Source organism: Rhyacophila brunnea, unplaced genomic scaffold, assembly GCF_057557595.1.
Source record: "Rhyacophila brunnea isolate RB1 unplaced genomic scaffold, BYU_Rbru_1.0 scaffold_5, whole genome shotgun sequence".
Lineage (NCBI taxonomy): Eukaryota > Metazoa > Arthropoda > Insecta > Trichoptera > Rhyacophilidae > Rhyacophila > Rhyacophila brunnea.
Window position 1 is genome coordinate 9,890,530 of NW_028233170.1, and position 16,972 is coordinate 9,907,501.

Genomic DNA, 16,972 nt, shown 5'->3' on the forward strand with positions numbered 1-16,972 from the left:
TTGTGTAGTTTGTAATTTTTTTTATATTATAATTATTTCATACAAATAGTTTACTTCTTCTTGGACACACCGACGGTTCTTCCTCGTCTGCCGGTGGTCTTGGTGTGCTGGCCTCTCACTCTGAGTCCCCAGTAGTGACGGATGCCTCTGTGGGCGCGGATTTTCTTCAACCTCTCCAAATCCTCACGGAGTTTTGAGTCGAGGGCGGCGGAAGTCAACTGTTTGGCGAGAAAATAAAATAGATTTATTTAATAACTTATCATTAGGTAGTTGAACAGTGGAACCTTTGAATTTATATAAATTAAATTTACAGTCAAATATAATATACATGCATACTGAACATTTTAATTGCTGTTTGAGACATTAACCCGGCAGCTAAGGGCGAGTTGCAGAAATGTTGCCGTATGACCTGACAAGTGACACCACCACCAAATAGTGGCAGACTTGAGAAATGTACACATAAGGTAGTTGTCAAATCAAAATAGTCAAGTAATAATATAGCATTGTATTTCATTTATTTGTATGCAAGAATTGGTTTAGTGGAATTCATCTTTCCACTAATAGCAGCAAAAAAAAATAATTTGTCTATGTATCATCCTTCACAGTAATTAAAATCTTTAGGAGCATGCTAATTTAAAATATAAGTTATGGTATGTTAATAAGATAATATATTTATTGCCAGCTTGATTACTAAACATTGCAACAGTAACATCTTACAAAATTACATGGTTCTGTGGTACGTTACCGTGACTTATTATTATTACAAGCAAGAATGTATATCAAGCATTCAGTAATTTTGGATAAGAATTTAAGTAGGGAAAGGTTTAATAATTACGCTGGCAATATAAATGAATTAGAGGGCAACTACACCGGATGATTTCAATGCCATGTAAAGTAATAGTCATATATCCCACACACAAGACACTGTCACTGCCCCAATTATATAGTGTAAGGAGACATTGGTTTCGGTTTGAAGGCAAAATACCATACATAATGCAGCCTAAGTATATTAATTATTATTTTATATATCTGCCATGTTGAGATCGATGAAAACTGTTTAGTATACCAGTACATCATAAGGTAAGACTAATATTTGTAGTTTTACCAGTCAATAGGTCTTCAGAGTAATATACAGATAATTTTATTTTAAGAGTTAAAAACGGGGTGGCAGAGAATAAAGGTTATAATTTACTGTTGGGTTTTATGCTAAGTATTATTCATATCAGTCTTTGTTCTGCTATATGGCATGACTTTTGACTTCAGTAGCAACCAACATAATACAAAATACTGTCCTTTGATTGTTGCTATTGTAGAGATCTTGTGGCATGAAAATCAACTTGTGTAGCTGTCAGAAAAGGATAAATAGACATGAGTGGTTTTTGGAAAGAGGTAATGGTTAGGTGTATAGATTTTGTCGAGAGTAAGCTTTGCGTGTGACACAATAGCCCCCGTGCTCAACGGCCAGACTTGCGCCTGTCCTTCAAGATGAAGAAATCCGAAGATACCGAATCACAACTAAAGAGAACAATGCGCTACAACAATATACAAACACTCTTTCATTTAGGGCAGGCTAACCAGTCTATCAGACAATCGATTGGATCCGATAGGCCACATACTGCACAAGGTTAATTTCAATATTGTTAGTAACGGATTAGTAATCAGCAAGAATATGCAAAATATGCATATCCATAATATCTTGAAGTTATGTATACTTGGTATTAGAAGTGTCTATTTCCAAATATCGATGGCCACAATTCAATATACCTATGTCATAAATGTTTTTCAATTGTAAATAGTCAGTTTTACGATATTTGCAGTTTTGCATCAAAATTATGATTGGCTATTAACATTTGAGCACCGATCACCCATTCATACTGAATACCTTATCCCAAATTATTCCTAGTAATCATATTACATTCATTTTAAAAAGCTCCTGGGAAAAATATATCCTAAAACCAAATACATTAACAACTAACCGTGAAAGTCTCGGGCATTATAATCAGATAGGTACTAACACTTATTCCTACTGCTTCCGCCGTGACATACCATGGTAGCTAAGCATTACGAATCGCACACGCCACAGTTGCGTCTTTAATACAAGCATCTTTGTTATTCAAAATGAATTCCATGTCCAATGTTTACTTTCAAGGTGCATCAACAGATGGTTAAACACGCACAATGAGTTCTCGATAAAATAATTGGGTATTTCTTTTGAGACACAAGTTTCAATGATTTTTATCCATCAAGCCACACGGATGCGTGGAGAAATAAATGCCAGATATATTTTTGATGAAAAGTGAAATGACTTTTGAGTTGTACTAAAACTAAGTCATTCTGCCATGAACAGACTTGTGTTTAGAAGAAGTCTTGGATATTTTCATTTAGTTATATTCAACTGTATTAAATTTGGTGAATTAGTGATAAGCATTTTAAATTTGATTCAAAATTTGCTGGAACTCTTCATACCTACCTACTTTGTGTAATAGTCATGGTCAACATTTTCAACTTAGTCAAGGACCTAAACTATTCATTAAATTTCACTCTGGATTCCCATTACGGTGCTAATAAATTCCGACCCTTCCGGTGATAATATCATCGTGGGTTACCATACGAGATAGACAATACTACAGTAGGTAGAAGGGAAATTCCTATTTTGGGAATATAAACAAGTCTAATAAGATTTCATCATCACTATTAGCTATTTGTTTAATCTATAAAATTATCAAAATCTAATAATAATCATACGAGTAGTTCTATACATTTTTATAGCCTACAAGTCATAATATCGTCGGTCCCAATTAAAAAAGTCGGATCTGAAATTTTGTCATTTTCAGATTATTACGTAAAAGTTATTTAAACACTTTAAACATTTATACCATCACAGTTTTTTTGTTTGTTTGAAAAATTTCGAGATATTCAAGTTAAAAATGACGGATCTACCGAGTGTCCGAATAACAATGTCGGTTCTTACCAACCGACATTGTTGGCTGGGCGTGGATGAGCAAGATGCGTCGGATCTGACAGTTGCTGCTATGTTCACCGGACAGATGGATGTTTTTATAAACGTTTAGAAAAGTTTCTATAACCCGTATTTTTATTCATTATGGCAAGCAATAGGTCACAAAGGATATTTGATTGCTTGTACTGAAAAATAGCATTTTGCAGATCCGACTTTTTTAATAGGGACCGACGATATCTTGATCTCACTGCTTACTTTCATATCCCCTTCTCACTATTGAGTATGTCTCTCTCTGTCACATATACTTTTAGATCTACCTCTATTTGCAATGTGCATTTATAAAATGACAGGTGAATGAAATCTGATGGATACATATCAATTATTTATTATATGAGGCATCTAATTACAAAAAGCGACAAGGCCACAATTCAATATTTTCGGGAAACAACGTTTTCATGTTTCAAGCTTCAATTATTTGTTTTAACGTGAGATTATTTTTTCCGTTGTATTCTATGTCGAAATTAGAACCAAATGGCAATTCGTTTCAGCCGATAAATGTAATAAACATAGGCAAAATAAAATTGGATGTAGCGCTACTTGTACCTCACTTTTTAATGTATTCCGCATAAGGCATGTATTTCCGTGGCACTGTCGTGAGTTTACCAGATGCTACAGCATGGGAGACGCCCTTTTCAATATCGAACGTTCCCTTATTGGTTGACTTAAACACGCACGAAATCAACTAAGCTTTAAATACAAAACACGGACTTGGCACTTTTTGTAACAAATCGAGACTTCTAATATTTTTTTTTCGTAGGGTTATGTCGCATTTTGGAATTTATAGATCAATACATATTGTGTAAAATTATACAAATACGTGCATATTTTTTTCTAGATTTTGAACAAATGTGGACTTATCGCTTTTTGGAATTAGATGCCTCATATTATGTATTTACTTACTGGATAATGAATGCTATCCATTTTGAAAATAATAACATTTTAATTAGATATAATATTGATGATTTTAGGAATAGCTGAAATATGAAGATGTCAAAGTGCGTATAAACTCCAAATATTTGCAGTTCAATTGAGTGGACACCTAACCTAAGGTGACTATACAGTAACAGGAGTAATTAAATCAATAAAAGGATACATACCTGAGTGTATTTACCATCAACAATATCCTTTTGCCTGTTGAGGAACCAATCGGGGATTTTGTAAATACGTGGGTTAGACATGACCGTGATGATCTTTTCGACCTATAATAAACAAAATCAAAGATTACTGAAAGTCACAACTGAAATATAATAAGAATGACACAAAACAAAAATTAAGGTGGCTCTATGTTACGACCGTACTCCCTGGATAAACGTCGGATTTTTATATTCAATACTTGAAAGCATCTAAGCGAGATTTTTTGAGCATAGACAATCATCGAAAAAATCGCTATTATATGGCGAAAACGCTATTATAAGCGTAGACAATAAGTAAAAATATAAAAATAATTTACAATGTAAGTATAAAATTCAAACATTTTAAATTAACAAAATTCGCCGTTTTCAAAAATCAGTATAGCATAATAGAGTTCGCCAATGCATTTCATAAAATTTAAATAATTATAAAGTAACCTAAAACATTCGTGCACACACCAAAGCGAATTATTCGCCAATCAAGCTCGTATTGGCTTACGGGAAAGAGAACGCAACGTTCAGATTTCGGAAGGGAATTAAGTTATTATCTTACAAAGTTCAATATGGAGCGCTGCGATTGTACCCAAATATATGACAAATTGATGGCTTTCATTGTATCTTTTGATCCCCTGCGTGAATAAATGTCACGTTTGTTCATTAACAACAGGTAAGTAGAGAGCATTACAGCGGCATAGGCTTTTTTTGAGACTCTTTTGACCGGACCTTCCGTACCGATGGCGGGTGTTTTTTTTTGGGATATTTTGACGGGGTACTTGGTGAATATTCGCGTTGGTTTGTGCAAGCCTTAACCTTCACATAAAAACGCTCTAAATTGATAAGTAGGTATGCGAAAATAAGGAACATTTTTCAAAATAACGTTATAGAAAACAATATTTGATATATAAAATTGAGCCGTGTTAACTAAACGACATTGTTATAATTTCTTCAATGGCTTTTATTTACTCTTTGATTAGTGACTGTTCTTATAAGATTGTAATATTAATATCCATAATCAGTATTCCGTATTAACGCATTACCGAGAAAATTAAGATTAAAAAAAATACGAGGTTAGTTTGGTATAATATTTAATATGAAAGATAACACGCTTCATGCATATTTATGATATGTATATTATGCCGAAAGGTAAGTTTTAAGTAGGAAAAGTGGCATTTTAATGAAAACCAGTGACGTTTAATTTCAATCAGTGTGAGCCGTTTTATCGAGGCTATTTGACCGGGCCATTTGTTTGTGGAAGCGAAATAATAAATATCATAAACTGGAGCCTGTTTTATTTATTATACATTTAATTAAATGAATATAAATTAAATACGGAATACTGACTATGGATAAATATTATTATCTTATAAAAACAATCACTAATCAAAGTGTAAATAAGAACAATTCAAGCCATTTTCACTCGTATTTCTTATTTTATTGATTAAATTTGAGTCGAAATTATCTGAAATAATAACAATATCGTTTAGTTATGTAACACGGAAAATTTTTATACAAAAAATATTGTTATCTATAACGTTATTTTGAAAAATGTTCCTTATTTTCGCATACTTAAGCCTCAATTACATTGAGCTTCTTTACGAGTTGTTTGTTGGCGAATTATTTATAATCTGCCTGTAAATTCGCCAATAAACAGCTCGTAAAGAAGCTCAATGTAATTGAGGCTTTACCTACCTTTTCAGAGCGTTTTTAGACGAAGGTTTAAGCACGAGTGTCTTTGTGTCAAAGATTACTTTATAATTATTAAAATTTTATGAAATGCATTGGCGAACTCTAATATACTATACTGATTTTTGAAAACGGCGAATTTTATTAGGTAATTGAAAATGTTTGAATTTTATTCGTTGTAAAAGATTTTTATATTTGAGGCGTAGAGTTACAAAACCCGCTCTGGGCGATTTTTCAAAAAAAATAGTTATGAATGTACGCAGGAGCTCTTTCGTAAGACCTATCTTCTGTTCTAGGTGAGAGTTTTAAATTCCTCTCTGTTTCTTCAAAAAATCAAAGTAAATATCGAGGAGACTGACTAAACCCGCTCTTAAAATAAATTTGTTCTGGTAAAACCCTCTCTGCGTAACCGGCCAATCAGACGCCGCGATTTAAATAATGACTCTTCACGAAACCTTTAATCTCCATACAAACCGTCAAACCGTTTTCTCGTGCGCGTCATAATTTTGCTTCAATTATTTTACTATTTTTTACTTTTAATAATGAATGTTTCAATAGTTAGTGTGACGGAATCTCAACAAGAACAATCAAGGAAGCGTTTGAAAAATTCAGCTGCTTGGAAATGTAGCCTGTTACGCCAAGAAACGTATTTAAAAATTTACTATATTTTGCTGTATTGTCATGAATAACCCAGTGGTGGCTCATATTATTTTCTAGTTTTAGGTATATTTTTTGTTGTCATTTATATTTAATATTATGTGTGATATAATAAAATATCATAAGGTCCTTACACGTTTTTATCATTATTTGGTTTGTGTCAAAAATATAATTAAAGGAAAACTATTTTCTGTCGGAGAAATGCTTTTTGTTTGATAATTTGTACTATACAAATGATAGATTTAGTAGGTTATGTTACGTTAGGTTAGTTTTTTCATCTCCCTTGATAAAAAATGACATTCCTTATCATTATCTCCACGGGACAAGTTTTTTTCGTCATAAAATTGTATCATTCGTTAATATGAACGATAATGAATTTTAATTCAAATATGTTTATTAATTTGTAGATTAGCTTAGTTGTAATAACGACACATAGTTAACAATGCTGTGCTATCTTGTAGAAATACCGTTACTTTTATAATACGTTTTTGCAATAAATTTCAGAAATTCCACGTTTACTATTATTTGTATATAAAAAGTAGCAGGAACAACAGAATATAGGTAATAAATATTTATGTGGGAAAATAAGTAAGCTCATACTTCGCGACTTTTGTTTATCGGATTTGGTTTCTGAATTAAATGATATAAAATATCTAATATACCTAAGTAGATTATGAATAATATAGCTTAAAAATATTATCATTTTATTTTTAAATTTAATAAATAGGTTGGTAGTTAATGGTGGGTTTCCCACAGACATGGAATTTAGGGACACAGGTAATACAGGGATTAGCTAGGTAAAGGCCGGTACTTAAGTCCGCTGGGTTTTTTTATTTATGCTATTGATATTATTAAAAAAATAGTTATTGTTATTTCAAATTATCTTATAATTACCTTTTAAGGGTTTAAAAATTTCTTTCTGATTCAAAATATGGTCATTAATATTAAAATTATTAAGAATTATTAGGGCACTTATATAATGATAAAAGATAAGTTACCTATTAAACAAATAATTTGCTAGGTATGTAGGTAATAACTAATTGTCTCCAGAAAAAGTAACATTTTTTGATAATGGTTTTTTTTGTTTATTATAGAATAAAAGTAAGTACATGTCATTAACATATTAAAATTAAAAAGTTTCACAAAGGCAATTTGACATAGTAAAAAGTAGGCAATATTCAACTAAATAACTATTTTTTTAAATCTAAAAAAAATATTTTCAAGAAAAGTAAATACCACTATTTTAAAAAAATATTACATACCAATATAACAGCTAACTATGTAGGTACAATGCGAAAAATATACAGCTACCATTAGGTAAGAATGGCTACAAAATATTTTCTAGACAAATTAAATTTGAAAATATATTACATAATTAAAATAAATACGGACCGCTACTAAACTATCATCTCCTGTCGACAATGTACCATTGTGCGACAAACTCCGCTCTTTTTAAAAAATTCCGCGTCGAACGCCGCTCTGTCAGGTAGAGACTGACAAATACCGCTCTTGGGATAATTAAAATGCATTTATTTGAATAAATACAGCTTATACATTGGATTTGACATTTTATTATACTTTTCCGTATGTAACGGAAGAAATATATTATCTAAAATTACACTTAAATCATCATGATATGCCCAAAACAGTTTTTCGTCATTTACTCAAAACTCAAAAAAGTCTCTAGAGCGGGTTTTGTAACTCTACGCCTCATTTGTTCTTATTGTCTACGCTTATAATAGCGCCTAAGCCATATAATAGCAATTTTTCCGATGATTGTCTATGCTCAAAAAGTGACGCTTAGATGCTTTCAAGTATTGAATATAGAAATCTGACGTTTATCCAGGGAGTACGGTCGTAACATAGAGCCATTAAGGTATCATATTCCACTGTTGTGCGATGATGCACTTCTTAAGTTTAAAAAAAAAACAAAGCACATCAAACAATACGTACTGACTTTACAATAACCAAGTTTTCTTCAATACACCATGCCATCATGAATGCAAAATTAATTTACTTGTGTCTAGAAACGGTTCCTAGTTATAATAATTCGAATAATTTATTTTCTGCAGTATATGATATGAAAAATTGTAAGTTTATACCTCTTCTTCTGTACATTCTCCAGCTCGTTTGTCGAGGTCTACATCAGCCTTCTTCAAGACGACATTGGCGTAACGACGGCCAATACCTTTGATTGCCGTCATGGCAAACATCACCTTGATCTTGCCATCGATGTTCGTGCTGAGCACACGAAGAATGTGCTGGAACTTTTCCGGAATAACGAGCGACTGCGAACAAACATGAAGAGGTTATGTAGCGGCATATCACAGAATCACTTCAAAATCAACGGAATCATCACTATAACACTGTGGGACGTTGATATTATGAAAACACAGAGAAACGAACTCTGTGAACACTATAAACCACGAAACTTCGGGCTAGAACTAAATAAATTGGTAAAGCATGAGAGTCAACATTTGACAGCTGAACATCTCGCAAAGAGAGGATCTCAAAATTTTAACAGTAAACGATGGAGAACATTTATTTATAATGGATACTGACTTCATTTTATAGATTATTGTCAGGATGACAGAGATAACTGCAGATTACTAATGTAATATCGTCGAAACCTACCATCTCGGAACGGCCAACAATCTAAAAGAACTGGGAAACGGAAATAATGTAAAATTTGGATTGTCGTATCCACACGTCTCATTGGTTTAAAATAAACCCATAGTGTTCATGTCCAATAGGAAACGAGTACAAATGTCTTATTATTGTCTATGGTCTGTATACATTTATGTACTGTCAAAGTGACAGCAAATGTAGCACGGCGATCGTACACATAATTTGTACAAGATGGGAAATGGCGACAATATTGATGGTGATGATGATATACAGAAGAATTTGGAAGATGATGAAGTTAAAGAGGTTCTTAGAACAGGTACCGATCTTAGAGAGTACGCTCAGCAAATTGAAACTGAATTAAAATCAGCGGAACAGAAGTCGATCCAAGATTATTTGAAAGAGAGTGAAAATATTGCTTCGCTACATTCCCAAATTGAAGACTGTGATAATATACTAGAGCGAATGGAATCAATGCTGTTATCATTCCAGGTAGAAGAAACATGATTCCTACAACTGTCTTAATTTACCGTAAACAGTACTTAAATAATATGCTGTAACTATTTTTTTTCAGAGTGACCTAGGGAGTATAAGCTCCGAAATCATGACATTGCAGAAGAAATCAGTAAACATGTCCATCCAACTTGGTAATCGCCAAACTTTAAAAGGCCCACTCTCTTCGTTTATTGAAGATATGGCAGTATCTAAATCCCTAATCATGTAAGTTTTCTGCAACCAAAATATTAATCGAATTATTTAGGATTGTATTTCTCCAAGAGTTTATCAGAAACCAATTGTCAGATTGTTTGAGAATTTCATTGGAATTTACAAATTCAGAACTTCTTAAAAAATGATAAATTCCATATTATTCATCGTTATCTCTATGTTTATACATATAGTCATTTAATTATGCCAATCTTTCAAAGCCTTAACAGGTTCCGTTCTTACCAAAATGCGATGGTACTACTTATTTTCAATGTCATTGATGTTTAAAATCCAGAAGTCAAGTTCAGTTTATATTTGACATTGACTGTACTGCTAGAGGTTTCTTAACTGAGACAGTCATCGATTTGGACAAAAATTGGTAAAAAGTTAATCTGTAATGTATGAAATTTTTTATTAACCTTTTCTATTCCTCACGATATTACTATGGCAGTATCCAACAGGCCGCAGATTTCTAACGACACACATTAAATGTAGAGTGAAGCTCTTACTAAAATTGGTGTAATATCTATAATTTGTGGCTTAGTATTTCATAATTATTACAGATGTCACTATGTGTTTAATTTTTTAGATTATGCAAATCAATTGACAGTGGCTAGTAATTTGAGTTTAAAGTCGGACGAGATAACTCGCGAATTTTGTATGTGCGGCCTGTCAATCACGGACTCATAGAGCAAGAAAACTCGCTGAAGGCATAGAACTAGTTAAAAATGTCATTGTCAGATTTGGAGAGAGTCATATTTTATAAACGACTATACGCCTTTTTTACAATAATTAGCCAATCACTTGACCCATTTGGTTACTGCTGTAAATTCAAATATACATTGATTTACATATTTAGATGCATTTATCCTGTCTACTGCTCTATCTTGGACGTGTGTATTTGTTAGAAAATTAATTTTTCGTGTGCAATCTTTTTGTTTTAGTGGCATCATGGACATACCTGTCACTGATAGAGAATTCATGATACAGCTGTTGGCACTAAACCAGAAAATTAAATTCGTAAAAGAGCAGAGTTTCAAGGATTGTAAGTCGTCAAACGACGTCAAAGACATATTGGAGAAATTAAAAATAAAAGCAATGGCGAAAATACGGGCGTATCTCTTGGAACAAATTTACAAATTCCGTAAACCCATGACAAATTATCAAGTGCCACAGAACGCGATGCTCAAATACAAGTTCTTCTTTGAATTTATTTTGGCGAACGAAAGAAATGTGGCACAGGAAATATGCAACGAGTACATAGATACAATAAGCAAAGTGTACTTTGCATATTTCAAGACATACTCCTCGAGACTCAACAAATTGCAGTTTGAGGAAGCTGCCACTAAAGATGACCTGATGGGTATTGAGGATACGGCCACCAAAGGATTCTTTCATAAGACAACGTTGAAGAATAAGAGTACAGTGTTTACGATCGGTAACCGTGGAGATGTCTTAGCGCAACAGCTGGAAGCACCCATCATTGTACCACATGCTCAGCAGAAAAATAAGGTGGTTATTCTATCATTTCTTTTTCTTCATCGAAATCTCATTACAGAGGATTCGGTTACACCTCTCTCAGCATTCTTAATATGGTCCATCCATCTGCAGACACCCATATATATTTAGAATGAATCAACTACAGAATGTATCAATAATAAAATTGATTTATTGTTACATACAACAATATAACTACATGTGTATAAAAATCTGCCAAATGACTTCTTAAAACATGTGTGCATTGTCACTCAGCTATATTGCGGGTTTAAGGTCTAGGTGCCCAAATATGTTGGTGTACATTTTTAGCGGAGGAAAATGGCCAGTGAAGGAAACACGGTGAGGCGGTATTAACAACCGTTTATTTGCAGTGTTCTTTTAAGTTTTGGAAAAGTTATTATAATAACAGAATTACTAGAGTTGTTAAGAATTTACTTGCATTTTATCGATCGTAAAACTAGACGGGATCAAAATCTCTCTTCAATATCTAAGCTTCATATAGGGAAGTGGGATTCCAAGCAGTATGCTTTAATATTACATATAATCGCACCGTGTGTGTAAAACCAAGGCATCTGCAAAAGACATATTTTGGATATACTAGGGTTTTAAGTCTTCGTTTTGTTAGGAGAAAGAGTTTCTAAAAAAAAAACATAACATTTGGTTTATATCTACATTATATTGCATGTTCTTTCAGTTACTTCACTTTTACATTATCAAGTTCACGCCTTTTGCAGTTGTTTTACATTTAATCTCGAAATTGAAAAATTTGCAGATGCCTTGGTGTTACACTCACGGTGCGGTATGTACATACCAGATTAATAAAATCCATGTTTTTAATATTCCATTTCAGTATGCTTCTGAGTCGCTGTTTAGAAGTCTTCAGTATGCGCTTGTAGATAATGGATGCCGAGAGTTCTTATTTATAGCAGAACTATTTCACGTAAAAGGAAAACACGCACAAGAATTATTTGACAGAATAATGGGAAGAACATTATCACTTCTCATTGTAAGAATTACAATTATTTTTTAACTAAAATAACATGCTCACATGACATCTTTGATTTATGAAATATTGTCTCATTATAATATGAATATTGTGTATTATTTATAATTATTATTGATGGTCTGTTTTACATAGATTTCCTCTATTTATTTTATTATATCTTCATCTAAAATGGATGTATAGCAAGTATCAAAAATGCATTTAGGTAATCAGAGTGTTTTTCTTTTGCAGAAAAATATGGAATCATACGTTATTGAATGTTATGATAGCATAGCACTTTTCCTAAGCATTCAACTTATTTTGAGATATCAATTGATGTGCCATAAACGAGCCGTACCTGCCCTCGATAGGTAGTATTTATAATTTCAACATTATCTTGCTCGATACTTTCACTGTTAATTTATTTTATATTTTAGTTGTCATCGTGCATGCATTCCTTCTTCTTTCCTCGTCGTTTCGGGCTCGTTCCTCACAAACAGCTGTTTGCGCAATGAATAATGCGTGCGTCGGGACATCATGTTACATTTGTTTTGTGAATGCCATCTAAATCACATAGGCAAAGTCGACGTGTTGCAATAGTGCTTAGTTTGTATGTTCGATGCTGCCATTTATCAACACATTTTAAATGGCTTTCACAACTATCTCACATGGCGGATGTTGTGTGGAAAAGTGTAAGTATATAAATGTGAAAGCTGCCACGTCAGACTGTCATCTCAGATGTTCGGATTGAACTTTGGACAACACCCTCTTTACTACATTATATCTTATCATGCAACGAGCCGTCAAGGATAGAAGAGGGATGAATACTCAGAGACAGCCCAAAAACAAACAAACTACATACAGTAAAACCTCGTTAATACGAATTCCACGGGACCGAAAATCGAAAAAAATTCGAATTACAAATTATGAAATGTATGGGGGAATATTTTTGATTTTCATCAATATCGTTTACGATCATAGATGTGCCTACCAAATTTCCGGTTCCATGTGTGTTAATGGGTCATAAAATGTCAGGATTATTTTTATTACCTTCTTAAAATAAGTAATTTATGATGTTTTACGAAAAATCTGTCACAATTTTATGTCAGGACTCTAAAATAACTTCGAATTAAAGGTATGGTTTTACATGAAAATAATGTTGAAGGGACTTTTTTTTCGTGAAAATTTCGAATTACGGCGAATTTCGAATTATCCGTGTTCTTATTAACGAGGTTCTACTGTATTATTTATAATTTAAAAATGACATTTCCAATAGATGTACATATTATTATAAAAAACAAAAATAATATCCCTATTTATATTTTTAATAGGTATTGGGATTCCCTACAGTCCGTGATATGGCCGCGGTTGCAATTTGTATTTAAATTGAACATTCAAAGCGTGAGGGATTGCGATCCAACAAAATTTACCAACAAAGAAATGGGACCTCATTATGTAAGTATTATTGCATTACCTTAATTTGATTTACAGGTAAAGTTTCGTACCTACAAAAACCATTATTGTCAGAAGAGATGAAAGCAAAATCTTCTGTAGTTTTATTTCGACATTTGTTTATTTATAGATGAATAATTATCAAACCTCTTCAGTTTGGATAATAACACTCACTTCCAATAAGAGCGTTTGCATGTTTTTTGAAGATCTTGATGGTTTTCTACAAAACTAGAAAATGAATTATATTAAATTAATCGATAGCTATTTCGGTTGTTACAACATTATCAAGACTACAAAGATGGAACGATTTGTTTGAATCTTGATTATAATAACTAAAATAGCTATCTAACTAATAAATCAAACTGTAAAATTTAATACATATAATATACATTATCATTTTGTAAAATGGAATTTTAGCTAGTAAAAGCTAATTCAGTTGGTTAATTAATTGGTTTTCATTGGTTCACTTTACCTTAACGGCACATAAAAATTGTGAGATCATCTCAGAGGACAACTGCTGTTATTTAGCCAAAATCGTGTATTATAATATTTTAGGTTAGTTGATATTGTTCTTATAATTTTAATGCAAAATCTTGTATAAAATGTTAGTTTTCTTCTTTATCTGTCTTTGAAATAATACTTTAAAAGCAAAAATATGAAATTGCTCACTACGTAACAGTATTTTACTGGAGGTGCGATTATAGCGAAAACATTGTAGAACCATCCGATCAGCCATTGTGTTCATTGAGAACAATAACTATTATCAAATATGTCATTTTTAGACTCTAAAGCCGGTGTGCTGAAATAAAAATATTATAAGTATTATAAGAGTCTACTGCATTATCAATAAATTTTGTGATTTTACTGTACCATTTGATAGAACTAGATAACCTGATGCCAAAATACATTCAAATTCAAAAACCCAATTTGTCAGAAACAACAATTTATCTCTGGGTCCAGATTTATAACCTTATCTGTCTGACAATACATACAATTATTTATTCCAGATCACAAGAAGGTATGCTGAATTTTCAGCTGCATTAGTTGGTCTCAGTGAGCAATTCCCTTCAGAAATTTTGAGCTCATTACTTTTGGAACTGCAAGACGAAGTACATTGCTTCATTCTCCGGATGGCTGCCATTTTCTCATCCAGAGCGTCACAGCTTATATTCTTAATTAACAATTACGACATGGTCCTCGGAGTGCTTATGGAACGGACACGAGATAATTCAAAAGAAGCCGAAAGCTTTCGAGAACAGCTGCAAGCGAGAAGCAGTGAATATGTCGAAGAAATACTTAGTCCACATTTCGGAGGACTTATGCAGTTTGTTAAAGAGGGTGAACATCTGATAGAAAGAGGACAAATCGATCAATTAAAGGCACAGGAAAGGAAAAGTCTAGCACTTGTCGCTTCGTTTTCAACGGATTGGAAGAAAAATTTAGAAGTCATAAATCGGGAAGTTTTGTTGTCGTTTCCGAATTTGGTGACAGGTTCTGGACTTCTTCAGTTGGCGTTGACTTCTCTAGTACAATATTACCACAGATTTCACAAGCTGCTGACTCCAAATGCCAGAACCCAATTAGTTAATATTCACGTGATTATGGTTGAGTTGAAGAAGTATAAAACTAATTATTAAGTTACTGTTAATATTCTGTCCAAAATTATGAACATATTATAGTGGAGTACTTATTCTAAATATTTATTTTTTGTAATATCTAAAATTTATATCCCATCAATCACTACTTAGAAAAAAAAAGATTGACTCATAGTTAAGATAACATCTTTCTATATAATTTTAAAAACAAGGTTAACATAGTGCAATAGTATATCTCAAAAGATACAATCAACATAATATTAAATATTATAAGTGCAAAAGGAAAAGGGAGATAAGTTTAACCTATCACTGCCAGCCAATTTTTACTAGGTGGACAGTTCGTACCGTGAGTGTAAAACCAAGGCATCTGCAAATTTTTCAATTTCGAGATTAAATGCAAAACAACTGCAAAAGTCGTGAACTTGATAATGTAAAAGGTAACTGAAAGAACATGCAATATGATGTAGATATAAACCAAATATGGTTTTTTTTAGAAACTCTATTTCTCATAACAAAACGAAGACTTCAAACCCTAATATATCCAAAATGTCTTTTGCAGATGCCTTGGTTTTACACTCACGGTGCGAGTTGTAGGCCAGCTATTTCTGGAATAAAATAAATCTCTTATAAAATTTGAAATAGGAACAGAATGATAAATATTTGTGAAAATTTACCAAATCAACATGTTTCTCGAGTTTATCGTGAATATTTTCACACTAAAATGATAAATATTGTTTAGAAAATATACACAAACAGCTCATTCAGAAGTTACGATGTTTACAAGAACCCGCGAGTTAACTTGTCCGTGGCCTGACGCAACATACATGCTTTGGCGAGTTAACTCGTCTGTGGCATTGATCAGATTAAAATCTCAATTTTTTTTTTCAGGATAGCCTGGGTGTATGGGAACTTCTATGCTTCTGGGTGAAATTTATTAATTTGTTCAAAATTAATATTCAGACCCAATTACCATTTCCCAATATTCAGACCCATCTTCCTATTTCTTTCGCAGACAAAAATTATCATTTTTAGATTTCATAGCTGCTGTAAAATTCGCCATCCAAATAAAACCCTGAAGAATAAAAGTACTGAATTAAATCATCTATCAGATATACAGTGACAATATTGAATGGGTTTTGAGTCAGTGTTTTCATCGTAGTGCTTCTGATTATTTTGTCATTTACGTACTGCCACCATATGAATGAAAGAATTATTTTATTACTTCAACATAATCAGTGGTTTTCCTAATGTTGATGTTTTATCAACATACAATGAGGTACATATCACTGCCTCAGTATGTACGTGGTACACTATTTGACAAAATGTCAGTTTTGACTTATAAATTACAAAATATGGAGAATCAGTTAAAGTTTCTGGGCAAGCTGCACTATTTATGTAGAAATTTATTTTACCATATTTCAGATAAATTAGTATGACAACAACATGAATATCAACGGAGTATAATTTTATTGTTTTAGTGCAATACAGTAAAACCTCATCAACCCTTTCGCTGCGAGCCATTTTCGCGGGAATTTATTTTCAGTCAACTGATCTGTTAAATCGGTCACTACAGCTAAAACAGATCGATTCCAAAATTAAAAAATAGATTACTAGATGAACTATATAT

At 32.5% G+C, this 16,972-nt stretch overlaps 2 protein-coding genes across 2 annotated transcripts; one reads left to right on the forward strand and one right to left on the reverse strand.

Moving 5' to 3' along the window:
• Positions 1–9,152, reverse strand: RpS18 (ribosomal protein S18). The gene is made up of 4 exons (XM_085955906.1): positions 9,124–9,152; positions 8,592–8,777; positions 4,117–4,218; positions 1–218 (listed from the first exon to the last, which is right to left on the reverse strand). Exons 1-4 carry the CDS (start codon positions 9,124–9,126, stop codon positions 51–53), a joined length of 459 nt encoding a protein of 152 aa, XP_085812032.1. The 5' UTR covers positions 9,127–9,152; the 3' UTR covers positions 1–50.
• Positions 9,153–9,304: 152 nt separating this feature from the next.
• On the forward strand, positions 9,305–15,447 carry Vps52 (vacuolar protein sorting 52). Its single transcript, XM_085955904.1, has 7 exons — positions 9,305–9,606; positions 9,689–9,834; positions 10,764–11,331; positions 12,167–12,322; positions 12,551–12,669; positions 13,630–13,753; positions 14,758–15,447. The coding sequence occupies exons 1-7, from the start codon at positions 9,349–9,351 to the stop codon at positions 15,385–15,387; spliced, it is 2,001 nt and encodes a 666-aa protein (XP_085812030.1). The 5' UTR covers positions 9,305–9,348; the 3' UTR covers positions 15,388–15,447.
• The last annotated feature ends 1,525 nt before the right edge of the window (positions 15,448–16,972 follow it).

Bases quoted from the DNA above. Each gene is read 5' to 3' on its own strand.
- Vps52 (XM_085955904.1), top strand. From the start codon at position 9,349: ATGGGAAATGGCGACAATATTGATGGTGATGATGATATACAGAAGAAT. The intron at 11,332-12,166 runs GTGGTTATTCTA...ATTCCATTTCAG, and splicing joins ATGCTCAGCAGAAAAATAAG to TATGCTTCTGAGTCGCTGTT. The intron at 13,754-14,757 runs GTAAGTATTATT...TATTTATTCCAG, and splicing joins AAGAAATGGGACCTCATTAT to ATCACAAGAAGGTATGCTGA.
- RpS18 (XM_085955906.1), bottom strand. The intron at 4,219-8,591 runs GTATAAACTTAC...TGTTTATTATAG, and splicing joins GAGAATGTACAGAAGAAGAG to GTCGAAAAGATCATCACGGT. The intron at 219-4,116 runs GTATGTATCCTT...CTCGCCAAACAG, and splicing joins TTGATGGTAAATACACTCAG to TTGACTTCCGCCGCCCTCGA.